The sequence below is a fragment of the Eublepharis macularius genome, chromosome 9 (genome assembly GCF_028583425.1).
Source record: "Eublepharis macularius isolate TG4126 chromosome 9, MPM_Emac_v1.0, whole genome shotgun sequence".
Lineage (NCBI taxonomy): Eukaryota > Metazoa > Chordata > Lepidosauria > Squamata > Eublepharidae > Eublepharis > Eublepharis macularius.
Genome location: NC_072798.1, coordinates 16,638,868 through 16,658,256, shown reverse-complemented (window position 1 = coordinate 16,658,256; position 19,389 = coordinate 16,638,868). Strand labels below are relative to the sequence as shown.

Sequence of the window (19,389 nt, the reverse complement as noted above, 5' to 3'; positions counted from 1 at the left end):
CCTCCCCTCAATTGTTTCAATGCCTGCATCAGAGGCTGCACTTGGTAACTAACCAAGGAGACAGGTGGCAAACATGACAGCGGGTCTATCAGATTAAAACCAATCCAGCTTTCTTTTCTGCTTTTGTTTTTTGAGCAGGTCATAATTTTTCTTAATGTCTCAAAAGAGGAGGGGGGTATAAGTGGGATGAGATATAGGAAAACAACTTCTCTATTTAAGATTTTAAAGATTAGTCATTAAATTAAGATTTTTAAATGAAGGCAAATACCTTGCATAGCCCCACAAGTGACTTGGCCCTATTAGCTGATCAGATATGAGGTAGGTGTTATGCGAAGATGAAATAAAGTAGTCACATAATGGACGGGTCATATCCTGATAAACTGTTCTATGCTCATTTTTAAATAATGTGCAATCGTCAGAGCTCATGTATCTTAGAAATCCTTCAAATGTCATCTCTCTATTTCTTTTTGCTGAAATCCAGAGAATCAGAAAAAAAAATTACATCTCCAGTACTGTTATATGCAGAATTAATACGTTGAAAATACTCCACATTCTAATATAGTAAGTACGTGGTACGTGTGTGCATGAATGATCATGTACGAGGGCTTGAATTCTTCTGATTCTATCAGTCATCTGAAAAGAAGGAATCACATAAGGTAGGTTATTTCATGTTATCCAGCATCTTCCAATAAATAGGAATCTTACAGCACCTTAAAGAACAATATATTTCGCCGTAAGCTTTTATGAGTCAGATCTCACTGCATCCGATGAATAAGAGTGTATAACCAATTTGCAGACACTTTTACAACCAAAATTACAAACAGGGAAAAGAGGAAAGAGGTGTTGTAGCAGAGAAGGACCTGTAGTAAATCCTTTTAGGAATGAAATTGTGAAAGCAATTGGAATGGGTGTGGTTGTTACTCATAGTGGATGAAGAGAGAATCACAGAGATCCAAACTTGCATAAAAAGAAGGCAGAGAGACAGATAAAGAGATATTTTCATGGAGATTCCATCTTAATAATTTCACAGAGTATGAATTTTTATGACTTCCTTACACAGTATTGCTCTATGCACTCATGGGATCAGTTCAATGGGGGCTGTGTCACCCAGTGTCATAGATTTCAGATTTTAACATCAAAAAAATGGAGTCACAATAATACAGAATATATTCTGTTGTGCTGGCAAGAAGTTATTCTAGGCTGGTAGGTAGGTAAGTAATTTCCTCATTTACATAAGCTCCAATTCTCAGGGATCACACAAGGACATCCAAGTGATATTCTAAGAAACATAGCGGGCTGTGACAAGGTATGCCTTTGTTGTCTTTGATACACTTGTATTTAGGATAGGATGTTGGGACAGGAGGGATATGGAACCATAAAGATGAGCAGAGAGCTTGGTGCTCACAGAATTGTAAAAGGCTTAGCCATATTTATTTCTACATGAAGGATCCCCCCCCTTAATTGTATTCTTTCCTTTGATTCCGATTACATCCTAGCCTCAGTTTCTTAGACTCAGAATCTTTTGGGAACAGAGCAGCTTTTCAGGGAGAAATACTGCCCTGCATCTGAGGTCTTGGGACAGTGGGGCTGTAATAACAAGCAACTTTTTTGTTTTACTGCAAAATGGCAGCAGAGCCTAGGTTGGGCTCCTAGGAGCAGCAGAGGATGACTTTTCATCCCCCTTACTCCAATGTTGCAAGCAGAACAGAGGAAGCAGTGGGTTTCCCAGGTAAAGTTTTAAATGACAGTAAGACCCTTGCCCAGCACAGCTTCTCTCTACAAGCACGCTCTCTCTTTCTTTCACTCTCTCTACACACACACACCCCATCAATGGACAAAGAGGGCAATGAACTGAGCATAGTATTTTCAACCACATACTAAAAGCCATAGGGATGGCTTGATTTTCTAGGTATCTATACAACATCACACCAGTGGAATACTAAAGCACAGGGATGGGAAAGCATCCGGAGATTTTAAATCTCAACTTTAATTCTGTTCTAACCAATGGGTGGCTGGCAGGTATGTGAACGCACACAGGGTTACCCAGTTGAGTTTTGCATAGGTGCACCTCCCTGCCTCTCTCAGGTTTTACATTTGCTGCAGAAATGAGGCCACAACCAATATTTCCTGCTCTGTCCTCTCTAACTAGTGTGAATAATTCATCTCTGTCCTCTGTAACGTTTCTCCATAACATCCAAAAATATATTGGTAGTCAGCTTTTATTATGCCATCATTTCCTTGGGATGATTTGAAATGTTCCTGTAATATGTTCCTTCTTTTTATAAACTCTTTACATTTTAATTATTCTCTTCTAAAAAATTGTCCAGCTTGGAGTGTGAGCAGGTCTGTCTGTCTGTCTGCATTGGCAATTGAATGGAGTATTGCACAGAGCACAGTAAACTGGATTTGAAGCCACTTGCTGTCCAATTCTAAACAGACTTACACAATTTCAAGCCTATTGATTTCAATGGACTTGAAATGGTGTAACGTGGGGGTGAATAATAGAGACAATCCAATGGACAATCCATTCAGTCAAATAACCTAGCTAGGCTGCAAGTTGTGTGAACTGGGGAAGGCATTAACAGAGTACTCTTGTTGAAAACTCCCACCTTAAGCAGTTCTGGTACACCAAGGTTCAAGATGGTGTGCCTGAACATCCTATTTAAGACCTATTTGAATTTCCTTATCCTTTCTGTTTTGATCATTAGTTCTAAGAGGACTACAGCTAATCGTATGCTTTGTGGAAGAATAAGTATCTTTTGGTTCTCATAATAAAATGTGCATCATATACTTCAAAAATCTCTATTCCCTGCTGCCTTTCTGGTGCACAGAACTTTTAATTCTTTTAGTCTTTTCTGATCTGGAAAGAGGAACATAACATCTGATCATATTGCTTTCTTTCTTTCATATACTGGTATCTCTTCTATATTTTTAATGAAGCAGTCTTTGTTAATAATTTGGTTTCCATGAAGCTAGCCAGTTATTCCAAAAACTTGATAGAGATTTCTCGTCTAACTAGGTTCCCCCCCCCCCCCGCCCCCATGCCCATACTTTCAGATTTAGCAACACCAGATTTCATCTGCAATTGCATTGCTTGGCTCTTTAGAAAACCTGCTTTAAACTTCAAGCACAAATGGATGCCATCAGTTTTCTTGATCACATACCATCTGTTGTTTGGCCTGCAAAAGGCACCAAGAATGTGTTTGTGGCTATGAATCAATGCTCTTGGCTGAGAGGGTGAATTATATCCTATTGATCTAAATAATCTTTGACTACAGCTGGCTGTTAAGTGTTAATGATATGCTTCCCTTATTTTCTTCTCCCCTACAGCCCACTTGTTACACATAGCTTTCCTATTTTCCTTGGAATTCAGAAGAATATAAAGGGATTCTAGGTGGTCTCCCATCCAGGCATTACTGAATTTCAGCAAGATTACTGCATGTTTTCTTTGGAGCAGGTCCCATCATGATCTGTCAGAGTAAAACTCTTAGGATCAAACCATATTATATATTATTTCGTGTTCATTTCAAAAGATTTTGTTTTTATTCAGCAAATGCAGTCAATGGGCACCATTTCAAAGAGAATGGTGCGAGATCCGTAACTTTTTCCTCCCCTGCCATTTTCTCACAAAGAAGTCAGAGCTGCTTGCACCATATTTTTGTAACATGCTATTATGTAATATATAATGTATTTTTGTATTTCCTCTCCTGCCATTTTTTCATTGGAAAAAGTCAGCCCTGCACTGCTTGTACTAGTGGATTTATTAGCCAAATATGAAGGAGTGACTTTTGCAGCAAGAAAACAACAAAGGAGGAAAGTGTTAGAGAGCTCTTCCACTCCACCCCAAGCCATTCTCATCCCTGAACAAGTAGTCATGGTTAGCTGCATTTGCAAAAAGCGGGGGGGGGGGGGGGCTTTTTACAATAAACACAAAATGTAGCATGTATTAGTAACACCAGTGCTCCAGTACACTCTCACACAAGTTTGTATGTGTGCATTCTCTCACACAAATTTATGCATTAGCTGAATCTTGTCCATATCTTGTATTTTATTGGACTATTTAATTTTTTTAAAAACTCACATATGTTGAGGGGCATGCTTTCTGAAAGTCGTATTCTGGAGACTTGCCAAAGTTTAAGCCTGCGTATTCACCAAGACTTTATTTTGCCTAGTACGTGGTAACATGATCATGTAAACTGAGGTTTTAACTTTTAACATTTTATTAATTTTGCTTGTTTTTTTTTTAAAGAATATTACCTGCCAACACCTCAGGAAGAAAATGAGCTAACACTCTAATGATATATATATATATTACTGTTTACTGTATCAAATATCCTTGAGTGAAATAGAAATGGAGAGTGGAAGCTCCGACATCAGCACATGGCGAGGTAGGGCAGCTGCCAGGGCCTGTGGCTCCTGGTGGAGCCCATTTCTGCTGACTCCCAACTCATGCATCTCCTCTGATGCCTGCACTCACTCACTTCCACTGCTTGTTTGTACATGCTTTGCCAACTCTGCTCCCAGCTGCATGTGCTGCCTAGCGCTTCTGAATAAGGGCATGTGGGGGGTGTACAAAGCACCACCACCACCCATCACTACTGAGGCAAGAGCATGCAGGCAGTGTGGACTGCTGTGACTGCAGACGGTGGGAGAGCTTGCAAGTGGGCAAAGGATGTACAGACAGGTGGTGGCACAGTGGCGGGAGGACAAGGGCCTAGTAGGGGGCATAGGTGGGGTGAGCACTCTCTGCTTAGAGCTTCCCGAAACCTGGAACCAGCCCTGGGGAAGGGAATCTACAAATTATCCAAAGAGGCTTTTTCATCTATATTTTCCTACAGCCTCTTTATCCCGAGGAATAAACCAGTTTGAAAAGAAGTTGCTCTGATACAACAGGTAAGAACAAGATCTATTTCATTTTGTGTGTGCAGCTATCAGGGCTCTGCTTGTAAAAGAAGATCTCCACAGGATATACAGTGCAGTCTTAAACAGTTACACCTTTTTAAATACACTGAAGTCAATGGTCTCAGAAGTGTGTAACTCTACTTAGAACTGCACTGACAATTGCTTGCAATATGCCAAGACATTTCCTTCCATGGAAGGCCCATACATGCTTCTCACACAGAGTCTGCCATCTTGCTTCTCCCCAGGACCTCGTCGTGGAAGTTACTTACTTATACTCTGATGGATCAAGCTGCACATTTCCTTAGCTGCCATTCCCATCTAAGGCACCTTTCCAAGTAAATTGCCTTAATCATGAATATCCTCATGAGCACATGGTATTCTCAAATATGCTGGGTTCGCAATCATTTCAAGGCAGAGAATCTTTGCAGAGGTGAACTCTTGTGTGTGCTTAAACTCAGGATCACGGTAATCAGCCAACACAAATTTATATGCTTCTAAGTATTCTATTTATTTGAACTGACAACACAACTGCAAAACCTGCCTCTATATTATGTACCTATTCAAAGCCAGGACACACTTACTGTAATATTGATACAGTAACAAGACTCTCAAATAATGGCTAATGTTAGTCAAGAATCAGCAGTCAAAAATCCATCCATCTCACATAGTTGATTGTTGCATGCTGAGTAATACTAATTTATGATTTTGAAAGCACGTTACAAGGAATATGATATACAATGTCCCAAGTTCCAATGGTACAAACTGAACATTAACTGGCATGTCAGTCATGTCTGAATAAGATTTATGTCAGATCACAGAAACATACAATTATCATGTCTAGTTTTCATTTTGAAGAAAAAAATTGCTCACTAGTGAATAAACATGATAAGGTTTAATGTCTGAAACTGATACTCAGCACATTTTGAAGCAAAAGATACATATTTTCATGAAGTATTGTTTGCATGATAGGCTCATACTTCTACATTATTTGCACACAAAATACCTATTTCCATAAAAGCAAATCACAATACATTTTAACACAAAATTTTAACTTACTTTAATTCTAAGACAGCTCATTCCAGAGAGACAATAGCTGATTTTGACAAAAACCCATCCAGCTCCTTGAATTTCACTGTGCAGTTTTGACCCAATAGCATTTTTTTCTCTCTCAATGGATCTTATCTTAAAGCTTCCAAACAATTTTGTGCTCATAGCATTTTTGATAGCCAGATATCCACTGCGAGTAAGCTTGACATAAAGCAGTTACATATGTATATGGGGAGGGCTGTTGCTCAGTGAAGGAGCACATATTTTGAATGCAGAAGGGTGCATAATTTCCATTCATCCCATGGCTACTCTAGTTGAAGGTAAGGGATGTTTTCCAATCCCTTGGTCTGACAGAGCTGCTCTCAGTCAACAATATAGTCTTTAGGGTCAAACTAGACATGCAGGTTTTTAAAGAGTTGGGTCCAAATTCCCTAGAGCCAGCTCAAGTTTCCCACAGCCACACAGCAGCTGAGGGGAATGGCTGTTAAAAATAAAGGAGAGCCTAAACAGCCTCAGAACACCAATGTTGGGGGAGGAAGGACTCCTGCCCCCCCCCCCGTTTTCCAAATTAGCAAGCGAAGGGCCATTTTTTGCTGCTCCAAATGGAGTATTCTGTGCATGTGGAGCAGTAAAAACAGGGAAATACCCCCCCCCCCCGGGTGCTATTTTGACAAAGGGAAATGGCTTGGGGGGGGGAGGCAGGAGCTCTTCCTTCCCCTGTGGTGACGTTCTGAGGCCATTTGGACTCTCCTTTATTTTTAATAGCCATTCCCCACAGCTGCTGTGTAGCTTAAGGGAACCTGAGTTGTGTCTGGGCAATCCAGATCCAACTGTTTAAAAACCTACGTCTAGTCTGATGCCCAGATGTTATTGTATGAGATTCTCTTCAGTCTGATTAGAAGCATCCCCAGATTAGCAGCTTAGGCCGGTGGCTGTCAGCAAGTTTAAGGTGTGGGGGCCATGTTTAGTTGTGGCAAATCCTAATGGCTCTTTGGAATGACTTGTACATGTAGAACATTAAAATACTGAACACACCTAACTAACAAGTATGTCTTAGAGCTGACCTATCCAGAGATATTTTATTACCCAAGATTTATTATTTTTGTACGTATTGGCTTAAGATATCTTACTCACAATACCTTAAAAATTATACAGAATGGGTACAATTTCAATCTTTATCTTGTGGCATTACAATAGTGGATCTTTAAGGATGCACTCCTATGCATGCTTATTTGGGAATAAGTCCATTTATCTAAACACAATTCATTTATCCAGGAGAGAGGTATGGCTATGTGGTAGAGCAACTACCTGGCATGCAGAAGGGCCAAGGTTCAATCCCCAGTATCTCCAGCTGAAAGGACCAGGTGGAAGGTGATGTGAAAGAACTTGACTGAGACCTTGGACAGCCACCACAGGTCTGAATAGATAACAGTGGATGGACCAATGCTCTGATTCAGTATAAGGCAATTCCATGTGTCCATGTGCATATTTCCAAATAAATTTGCATAGGATCATGCTGCATAAAGATAAATAGCTACCCATAAATTATTAATAAAATCAAATTATTGCAGGAAGATTATAAAGCTATAATATTAACAATCCAGAGTACCTTCTTCAATGGGTTCAAACTTAGCAATGAGATCAGAAGCAGTTGTTTCATTAGCATTCTCCTGAAATTGTTGATTTCTAAGAAATGCAACCAGATCTTGTAGCTGTAGAATCTTGTTGTTTGGAGAGTGTGTTTTGAAGAGTTCATGGATTTCACATCTGTGTGCTATAGCCCGATAAATTCCTCTAAAATCTTCTAAACCAATATGTCCAGTCTTCAATGTATCACTTGCCTACTTAAAAAGGGGGGGGGGGATCTTGAGTACAGGAGTACAGACAAATATTTTCCACATAAACAGCACAAGACACTATTAATACAAAAATACAAGAAATATTTATGTGTAATTATCCATAAATCATGTTGATAAACTTTTAATGAGTTCATGAAGTTTATCCACTGTAATTTAACTGGGTGTCTAAGCACAATCAGTCTCCAAACTCTAATAGGCTAAAGTAGTCCAATTTTTTGTTTCAGAATCTTATGTTTGATACACAGACCCAAGCTGTACCCAAGTAGACCATTTGGAAGATGAGAATCAGAGAAGAATCTCTGGTGGAATGAGGCATTTATTACAGCCCTGGGCTATATAGTATAGCAGATCTGTAAATAGCTTGTAAATAAGAAATGCCTCCAGACAACTAGGCAGAAAATTTTAATGAAAGCTGGTTCTCTTTTCCACCATATCTGATTTGCATACCTATGTGCGGACATGATGCTCCTCACCCCCATTTATCCTCACAACTGTGCAAAGTAAATGAGAATGACCGACCCAAGAAAGTTTCGAGTTGGAGAGATTTGAACCTAGGACTCCCTTGTTGTAATTTGAAATGTGCATTTCATGTGCATTGGATATATGCTTCACAATTTGTGGATTCAACCACTGAACCATTGAGCAGAGTAACACTTTCAGTTTGCTGCATAAAGTATGTATACATATTTGCAGACATGCTATTGGTTCTATATGTCCCTGTGCACCAGCTACAGTCTTCGGGCAGCCATCTGCTGGTGATCCCACCTCTCTGGAGGGCCCATCTAGCACTGAGTGCAGGCCTTTTCTATTGTGCCTCCTGTTCTATGGAATGGGTTTTATTTTGGTTTTGTAAATGTTTTTATTCTATTATTGTAAGCTACCTTAAACCACAAGGAAACGTGGGATAAAACTGTGTTTGTATAATAAAACTGAAATTACAATACTGTTTTGCTAACTGATGGGATTAATAACCAATTTGGTTAATTAATCCAGGTATCCTTTTCTCAAGGTTCCTAAGTAAAATTGCATCACAATTTTTAAGCAACTTATTTCAGACTACCACAACTAAAGTATGACCCAAGTTTGAATCCCCACCCCACCACAGAAGCTGGCTGAGTGACACTGGGCCAGTCATACTCTCTCAGCCGAACCTACTTCACAGGGGTTTTGCAAGGATAAAATGGAGGAGAGAATGATGTTAGCTGCTCTGAGTCCTAAACTTCTCACTGCATCCCAGAACAGGGACATGGTGAGAAGCTGCAAGACGCCAGCTCATAGCTGTTCTCTGGGCTGAGAGTTCTGTCCCTGCCAAGGGAAATTTCTGCTGCTCCTAAAATTCAGTGAAAAAACTCCTAGGGGCTTACAATCAGGAAATTTCCCCACTCCATTCCAGGGCCTTGTTGAGGAGAGGGGGTCAGTATGTTCTTATCCCAGAAAATAGTTGAGAGTCAGTCAGTTTTCTGACCTCCAAGGAAAATTTCTCTGTTGTATCCCAAGGGCTTGTGTTTGCACAAAAAGCTCCTGCATTAGAAGTGTATATTATTATTTTGGAAGTCAGGCTGTTTCTAGGAATTCAGTCTGGTTTGGCATCCTCCTAGATTCTAACCCAGTCCATAAAATAACCTCATGAAAATTGCATAGTCATGATTACAGAGAAACCATAATCTGTTCATAAATACATATACTGGGCATTATGTATAAAAGATACTAACATTATATATTCTAAATCAATATTTTTAAAGCCCGTTGATTTCAGCAAGAGAGATTTAAGCACGTGTTCAATACTCCTGCAGAAATCAATACAACTTCAAAATGCTTAACTTTGATTAGATGGTGCCCTTGGTTCTCATCATGAATATCAGTAGCGTTCACACAGTGGACTGCAATTAATGAACAAGCTATAAAGGTGGAAAAGCTTCAATTTTTGAACTATAGTGGGTAACGAAGAAACAAAGACAATGGGAAAAAATGCAGGATGGGACAGACTCTGACTCTTAATAAATAAATGCAACAGAAAGAGTATTTCAAATATACCATCACCTAAAACAAAATTAAATGTGTTAAAGTCCCATAGATTTCTGTGGGAGAGTTAAGCACTTGGTGAAATCTCTCTTGTTCAAAACATAGCAGTGCTCAATTTTGACTGGATCATGCCCAAAGATTATGCAACTGAAAAATAAGAGGTATGTTCTGTACAATAAAATGACTTATTATTAAACTGTTGCTGAAATGTCATTCTATACAAAGGCTTATCTCACAAATAATTATTCTCTATGCTCATATTTTTTTTAAAAAATCACATACTATTTGCTTCACCAAATGTACACAGTTGAGATCCCATTAAAAAAAAAAGTTTACAATTTTCAAGAGGCAAGAAAAATTAATTCACTTAATCTGAGAGAGATTTCATTTCACAGTGTGGAACAGATTAAAGGATTCTACCATTGAAGGAGAAATGTTTAATATGCTTTTGATTTTATTTTGGTTTTATAAAAAGGGTAAATATAGTAATACATTTGAAGCTATTATCATAAGTGTTTTCTTTCGTCTTCAGTTTATGTTAACCATTTGATTTTGAGTGACAACCAATAGGTAGACAGATAATGTAAAAACATCTTTGTGCTGTATTGAAATGAACAGTACAAATAAAATCTGATTATTGTGAGTTAAACAATGTGGCTAAATCATACATTGTTGCAGTCAGTAGGAGACCGGAAGGAAATGAAAAAGGAACGGTATAACATAATAACAGAAGCCTGCCACAAAGAGCTTATTATCTGAAATGCAAAAAAAGAAAAAGACACTTCCAACAGAGACAATTTCTTGTATAAAATGACATAAAAACCAAAGTATTGTTCCTTATTGTAAGTATTGTCAAGACTTTAGGAAAGCAACAGAAGAGTATGATCCAACAAAAAAAATCCTAGACTTGGAATTGAATGTGTAAAGTCAATACATTAAACTGAACAAAATCACATGGCAATATGCTATAAAGCTGATGGCCATGACTTTTTACCATTGCTACTAACAGCTGCTACTCTGTACAAGGGCCTGCACAGAATACATTAGTAACACCAGGGCTTTGACTCTACATTTCCTGTCCTGGGTGCAACTAATGAAAAAATGTCCCCATGAGGGGTAGCATATGACTTTTGCAAACAAGCTGATAACTTAATCTGATTATTAGTCCATCCGTTCATCTGACATATAGTAAACTATACAGTAAAACACTCTTTTAAAGCTACAGCCAACAGATGCCTATTACTTCTAAAACTATTCAATATCACCCATTTCTCACCTTAAAAATGTACTTTACGTGAACATAATCAAAAGGGATGTCAAATTTGGCAAGCAATTCCAAGGTACTTTCAAAATTAATCCTTCCTTTTCTAAACTTGTCATGGATGACGCTTAAAAACCATGTAAAGAAAAAGCTAATTAAGGAAACTGGCAATCTAGGTAAATATTGGGCAGGTTAAAAAAACTGTTTCATTGATGATGATTCTTAGTTATATAGCAACTTCAGTGTATATGGCACTGAGAAAAACGACAGAATAAAAAAACAGCCTCGTGTCACAAAATGCTTGTTATCAAAATTTTATCCACAGGGGCATAAGAAATGGAAGGCAGAGGGTGAAAGGGCAGTTATCAAACAATATGATGAAAGAAATGGATAAGCAGGGGAAAATATTCCCCTCCCAAGGGAAAGCATGCGACATTCTTTGATACTCAAGGATCTGTATAAATGGCTCCATTTATAAATGCCTCAACAAAGACTTTTGAGGTCTGTCTCCTGGTAAATTGACTTTTTTTAGGGAAGAAGGGTTAAGTATTCTCCTATATCCCTTCCTATTAATTTATCAATACCAAATTTAATCTTCTTGGGACAGATACCATTTTTGTTTGTTGGGGGGTGGGATTGGGTGTTTAACTTTTTTTATGCTTACACCGTAAGATAGCATTATGTTGATAACAATGTTTAAATTAATGATCAGTTTTAATGTTATGAGACTGGTATGCAGGCCTTCCCTTTAAAAGAGCACTGGGCTGAACACATGAGAATACCCCATGCACTCCTCAAACTTAAAAATAATGTTAATGACTCAGAGCAGGGGAGGGGGGGGGCGTGTAACAACTTGTGATCGGCATTTCCTTAGGGTTTCCAATCTGATGAGTGGGTGAAGACCGTTTATTAGAATGGGCGAATGGAGGTCCTAAGTACAAATGAGATTATCTCTCCCTCTCTCCACCCTAGATCTTTTTCCCACTAATATTTCATACAGATTTTGTGTGCATCTAAAGCAATAGCAATCTTTAAAAACTACGGTCTTTGTGTGCAAATACACAACTATAGCCAGCTAGACAAATTGTTGTGTGTACACAGACACAAACACACACAAAATGAATATCCATCTCTTTGCTCGCCGTAACTTTTGGAGGGTGGGTGGGTGGGTGGACATGTGTGTGTGTGTATGTATACACACACACACACTGTCCCTCTTTTGCACTCCATCCTGAGGCTGAAAGTGCTTTCCCACTGTTTTTCATACAGATTGTATATACAGACTGAGAAGGGGTCACGAATCAGTGGTACAGCATCTCCTTGGCGAGCAGAAGGTCCCAGGTTCAATCCCCAGCATCTCTAGTTAAAAGGATCAGGTAACAAGTGATGTGAAAGACCTCTGCCTGAAAGCCTAGGGAGCTACTGCCAGTCAGAGAAGACAATACTGAACTTGATGGTCCAGTGTAACAATGTGCAACACGCAATCCGCCCAACATGCATGATCACCGTCTTGTGTGAACAGAGGCAACATGCTCATTTCCCAGCTTTGGTACATGCAATCAGAAACCAAAACAAAACTGTTTTCCATTTACATGTGCTAAACCTGGAAAACACACGTTCACACAAATTAGCAATCAACCCTGCACAGAGGGACAGCACCTAATTCCCTCAACCAATAGGTGATGGAGATGTGCCAAAATGTTAACACCCAAAAAGGACCCTCACATGTATGTGTGACAGGCATATCTGTACAGATACGCACATAAAAGTAAGGAGGAATACCTATTTCTTCTTCTGTTGTTTCGGGGGGGGGGGGGCGCAGGACGGGGATAGCCTGCAGGCTGAGTGTATACACTAGACTTGCCAACCTCCAAGTGGTAGCTGGTGATCTCCTGGAATTACAATTTATCTCCAGGCCACAGAGATCTTCTCTGAAGAAAATGGCTCATCTGGAGAGTTGATTCTATGGCATTGTACCCCATAGAGATTCCCCCCCCCAACTCTTCCCACCTACCAAAATCTCCAGGAATTTCCTAACCTGGAGGTGGCAACCTTAACAGACACACCATTTTAAAAGATTGTTACTCCTGCAGACGGTGATACGCGCCTCTCCTCCCCGCCACCCTCGGGAATGGCGCTAAGGGGTCAGGAATTGCGGGGCAGCCTAGCTCTCCCTCCCACCCCAACTCTCCCCCGGGCAGGGCAGTGCGAGGAAGGATATCTGGCTTCCATGGCGGCAGCTCTTCATGGCCCTGGGCGGCCCCCCGCTCCTCACTGCGCTGGCCTCGGCATAGCTCCCCCTGGGCCCGCCAGGGGTTCGGGGTTCCCGCCCCGCCACGGCCGCTCTCCAGCCCGCCGCCGCGCCCGGGAAGCGAACGACGCACTGTGGAGAAGCGGAACGGCGGAGCGCGCCGAACGCGTGACCGGCACGCGGGCTCTGTGGCGTCACCAACCGCCGTCCATCGCCAACGATTCTCGCACGTGCCTCCGGCGCGTGACTGGCAGCCCCGGCGGCCAACCAGGGAGGGGGAAGGAGGAGCTGTCCCGCCCACTTCTCAGGCTCTTTCATAATTGCTGCCGATGAAGAAGGCAGGGGGGCGGGATGCAAGTTTCCACCTCTCCAGGCGACGCCTGCAAACTCTTACTTTGAGTGAGGCATTTTAACAGAAGCAATGTCGTCGTCGTCGTCGTCGTCGTCGTCGTCGTCGTCGTCGTCGTCATCATCATCATCATCATCATCATCATCATCTGGAATATTTTAAAATCGACTTAAAGCTTTTGTTTGTGAGCCGCCTCGGAAGGGCATTTTATTAGAGTTGCCAACCTCCAGGTGTGGCCTGGAGATCTCTTGGAATTATAAGTAATCTTATTCCCCGAATAGTAATAATTCCCCAAATAGTAATAATTATCATCATCATTATAGTCCACCTTTCTCACTGAGATCCAAGGCGGATTACACAGTGCATGTGAAATACAATATAATCAACAGCTAGGACGCTCACTGAGCAAAGGGACTATCACATATTTGTCCATGTGCCGGGCATAACTGTATAGATATACATATAAAAGGAAGGGGGGGCTTTTCTCCTGTTTGTCACGGCATCTGGAGGTAGGGTTGCCAACCTCCAGGTGGTGATTGGTGATGTCTCAGAATTACAGTATTTGTTCAGGTGACAGAGATCAGTTCACCTGAAGAAAATGGCTGGATTGGGGAGTGTACTCTCTGGCATTATGTCTAGGTTTGCCAGCTCCCGGTTAGGAACTTCCAGGAGATTTTGAGAGTGGAACCTGGAGAGGATGGGGTTTAGGGAAGGGAGGGACCCCAGCAGGGTATAATATAGATGCAACCCTCCAAAGCAGCCCTTTTCTCCTGGGGAACTGATCTCTGTCACCCGGAGATTAGTTGTAATTCTAGGCGATCTCCAGCCACCACCTGGAGGCTGGTAACCCTAATTATACCCCACTAAAGTCCTTCCCCTCCCCAAACCCCACCCTGTCTGGGTTCCACTCCTCAAATCTTCAGGAATTTCCCAACCCTAGGTTGGTTGCATGCAAATATTTTTAATAAATAATGTGGCTTGTGTTGCAACAGACTCAGTCTCGCCTGATGGTCAGTTTGGGATAGCAGGGTTTCACAAGGTCAAATTTCTTTTATGCCAAACTAAGAGAGAGCGGCTCCCTTAAGCCTCTTTTTTTCCCTCACTGCAGCCTGCAAACCTTCACCTCAGGAAAGAGTCCAGACCCCAGTCACCTGCTTTAGCAAATTCTTCTCCTACCTCAAGTTGCAGCAGTCCCAGCCAGGCGTGCAATGGATCCCCCCGCCAATACTGTTAATAGGGCCAACTGAATGTCACAGAATAGTCAGCTAGCTTTTGAGTTTCACGGAACGCTGCTTCAGGCAGGATGTTACACAATAGGACAAAGAAGGGAGGAAAAGATGTTCGTACTGAGAGGCAATCTGTAATATGTGACAAGTTTTAAAATAGGACTTCAGAAGGATCTTAATTTAGTTTATACCTAAAAGCATCCCAGAGCATACAGGAAGCAATGGCAGTTCTCCCTTTGAAAATATAAAAACTAGAAGTTATTTCAAAGTGCCTCTGGCACCGTGCAGAACATACTGGTTTGGATCCCCCCTCCCATAAAGTGACAGGTCAACCTGCATTCTTTTCTCTCCTTAACTGTCTTGCAAAGAATAATAATTTCCCCCCTTCCGATATATGTCCCAAGCAGCACAAGCAAATAAGGGAAACAGCCTACAAAATAATGAGGATGTGATTAGTGCTCATACAACGGCTCATACAAACTGATGTGATCAGTATAACATAGAGCCACAAATTCACGTGAACCCAAGTGGTATAGTGGTTAAAAGACCAGACGAGAACTTGGAAGGCCTAGGTTCAAATTGACTTGGACCAGCCCTTTGCTCTTTGCCTAACCTTCCTCCCAGGGTTATTGTGAGGATAAAATAAAAGAAGGGAGAATGATGTATGCTGCCCAGAGCTCCTTGGAAGAAGGATGGAATAAAAATTCACTAAATGAATAACTACAGCGGTTTAAAAATTAACAGAAGTCCAATAGTACTTTAAGGGCTAACAAAATTTATTCTGGCATGAGCTTCTTCAGTTCAGAGCTCATTTCATTAGCTGCATGAAGCACGCATCCATAGCAAAGATATTTACTATGCTTTTAATGGGGTATAGACTGTGTGTATCTTTGAGGGAGGAATTGGGGTGTGTGGGTTTTTTATTTTGTTGGTTATCAATTGTGATGGTTTTAATGATGTATTATAAGCCACTTTAGGTCACAAGGAAAGGTGGGATCTAAATATTTTCATAAATAAATGTTTAAGTATGATATAATTGCTTTGGATGTACATTGTCATATTAAATTGCTTATATTTTATTTCAGCATTTTCGTCAGTTCTGTATCAGTTTCTACTTGTATTCAGATTACTGCAATCCACACCCATTTAAGCTTTTTTAAAAGTGTCTGATCATATTGACCTACACTGTGTAATCTGCATGAAGTTTCGATGAGAGAGGCGGACTATAAATAACGTAAATAAAAAATCTAATGAAATGAGCTTTGACTCACAAAAACTTTCCTAGTCCTTAATGTGCTATTAGACGTCTGCTTAATTTTGCTGCTACACACTAAGGCAGTAATCGTAAAAAACACTCTCCTGAGAGTAAGCCCAATTGAGTAAAATAGGATTTACTTTTGCTTAAGATGGCTCCGTAATGTGGCTATCCCTTTGAAATTACAGTGGTTAAGGTACTGGATTTTGCTCAGGGAGATCCATATTTTGTTTTAGTTTAGCCATAAATCTCACTGGGTGACCTTCAGCCAGTCATTCTTCTAGCTCGACCTACCTCACAGGGCTGTTGTGAGGATAAAATAGAAGAGAGGAGCATGATGTATACAGGCCTAAGCTCCTTGGGGGGAAATACATTAAATAAACCCGCTGTTCTCTTTCTGTGAAAAAAGACCCTCATTTTGCTTGAATTCTCATGTGTGTTCATGGCTCCTACATAGCACTGCTCTTTTTTATCATTTTCAGCTATTGAGTGTATTGTTAGAACAAATTCTCAGTCAATAATAGTATATTTCCTTTAGAGGATATTGCTAAGAGGAAAGTGCAGACATGAAAGCAGAAGATGACTTTGCAAGACCTTCCTTTAAATATCTACTCTATAGGACTGCACATAATAAGAAACACAATGAAATTTTCATATGCTCTGAGGGTTCAGTGCCCTCTTTTATAGCATGCCCAGAAGAGCACATATGCCCACAAGCTGCTGACTAAATTTGTGAAATAATGCCTAATAGAAACATGAATATCAGATATTGAATCTGATCCTGCGCTGTGGAAGAGGAACTTTTTTTCTATCTTAACATTCAATGCAATAACAGAAAAGAAACTCAGAAAACTGAGAAGGAGCTAAATTGTTATTAGTGTGAAATGTTCAGAGGATTTTTTAAACATTTCTTCCAGCATGAGAATCTCTGAGTGTGTGATAAAAAAAATGCAGTTTTCTATTCTATAAAATATATCCCTGTTCTCATTTGACTGCCTTATGTTGGCAAAAAAACCCACTTCAAGGACATGATTTAAAACAGCTAATCCAGACTGTGATTGCTTGCTCTGTTGACTGGATCCTGGAGCAAGTATCTAGGAAGAGCTCTTTTGAAGGCAAATTATATCGAAACGACCCCCTCCTCCTAAAATCCCCACAAGTGGAGCCATCCAGAAAGTCCTGGGTTCTGTCCAAATTGAGATCATTTGCCGTTTCTTTCATTTGAAAAAGGACCTTAACAACCCTGGTGTTTAAGCATGGTTTACAGTTGGAACTAAATAAATAAAGATAATAATGATTACAACAACAAACAACATTTGATTTATATACCGCCCTTCAGGATGACTTAACACCCACTCAGAGCAGTTTACAAAGTATGTCATTACTATCCCTACAACAAAACAGCCTGTGAGGTGGGTGGGGCTGAGAGAGCTAGAAGCTGTGACTGACCCAAGGTCACCCAGCTGGCTTCAAGGGGAGGAGTGAGGAATCAAACCCAGTTCTCCAAATAAGAGTCCCGCATTCTTAACTACTACACCAAACTGGCTCTCATTACCAAGAGGTAATGCAGAAGCAATTTTTAAGGGAACCACCACAGGATGACATGTTTTACAAGAGCGATGTCTCTCTCACTATTCTCTCGATATACTCCTGGGTGAAACCTACATAATCAGAAGAAGGGAGGTCTGACTCTCAAAAGCTTATATCCTGAAAATCTTGTGGGTCTCTAAGGTGCCACTGGACTCAAATCCTGCTGTTGTACTGCAGACCAACACAGCTACCCACCTAAAACAAAGCTACTTACAGAGCAATCCTTAGCAGAGTGACTCCAGTCTAAGCCTATTAAAGTCAATGGGCTTTGACTGGAGTAACTGTCCTTAGGATTGCACTGTAAGTGTGCCATCATGCCAGCAGATTAGAAAAGCATCTTCTGAACAAATCACTGCTGTTTTCTGTAACACCCATTAGAAATTGGAGGTGGAGGAACTCTGCCCAACAAAACAGCGGGACAGTCTTCAGTTATTTAGCTGAAGCTGTAACTCTCTTTTCTTGTTTAGAGGTCAAAGATTGCCACTGGAGGCTTGGCTTTCATTCATGCATCTACTATCAATGGTTCAAGTGAGGTAAACAAGAGAATTTTCACATGATCAGTCAAAGCATAGAATTTGAAAACTAGAACAATCCTCTGCTTTGGGAGAAATTGACCTTAACCTTTTAGTATTTCTTATCTCGCATTCAGCAGGATCTCTGGCACTGCAAAATCAAATACTTTCAATGTTTCCCACCTGCCTCAGCCTCTTATTACCTTAAGGTGCAAAAAATATATATTTTTCACTGATTGAAAACTGGCTGCTCATTGAACAAAGACAGGAATTGTGATTTTCTAAATCGTTAAGAGGCATTTTGTAACACAGCTCTTTGCTTTATCATCTCTGCAGAAAGTTTTAAGATGAGCAGAACTTTGTTATGGACTTCTGTCAAGTGACTGCATTGACTTTTAGCATATACCCGGATGATTCAGGCTAGCCAGATCTTGTCAAAACTTGGAATCTATGTAGGGTCTGCCCTGGTTAGTATACGAACGAAAAACCGACCACCAAGGAAGTCCAGGATTTCTGTGTAGAGGCAATGACAAAACACCTTTGAATGACTCTTGCCTTGAAAACCCTATGGTCACTATAAGTCAGCTGTGAATTGACAGCACTTTCAACAACCATTATTTCTTTACCCTGACCTGGCTGGCCCAGGCTTGCCCAATCGTATCACTTCTAGGAAGCTAAGCAGGGTCAGCCCTGGTCAGCACTTGGATAGGAGACCACTAAGGATGTTCAGGGTTGCTACAGAAAGGCAGGCAATAGTAAAGCACCTGTGTTCATCTCTTGCCTTAAAAATCCTATGGGGTCACCATTAGTTGGCTGCAGCTTGATGGCACATGATCTCATAGACTATTGGTGATAAGGAAGCAAGTTTCAGATTTATTAACGAGGGGGGGATATCTTTATTTATTTATTTACTTCATTTACCTTTCTCCACAATGAGCCTCCAAAAAGGCTTACATAATTCTCCTCTACTCCCTTTTATCCCCACAGCAACCCTGCAAGGTAGGTTAGGTTGAGAGTATGTGACTGGCTCAAGGTCACCCAGCGAGCTTCCATGGCAGAGTGGTGAGTCGGACCTGGTTCTCCCAGATCCTAGTCCAACACTTTGTTTGAGGAGG

At 40.7% G+C, this 19,389-nt stretch overlaps 1 protein-coding gene across 1 annotated transcript in view; it reads right to left on the bottom strand.

The window, feature by feature from the left end:
* PLCZ1 (phospholipase C zeta 1) overlaps positions 1–13,073 on the bottom strand; it is a 62,374-nt gene extending 49,301 nt beyond the window's left edge. The window contains exons 1-4 of the mRNA XM_054988598.1: positions 13,069–13,073; positions 11,107–11,263; positions 7,559–7,790; positions 269–470 (exon numbers count right to left, since the gene is read on the bottom strand). Of these exons, the coding sequence (XP_054844573.1) occupies positions 269–470; positions 7,559–7,790; positions 11,107–11,263; positions 13,069–13,073 (596 nt within the window). The remainder of the gene's footprint in view (positions 1–268; positions 471–7,558; positions 7,791–11,106; positions 11,264–13,068) is intronic.
* Between the last annotated feature and the right edge of the window lie 6,316 nt (positions 13,074–19,389).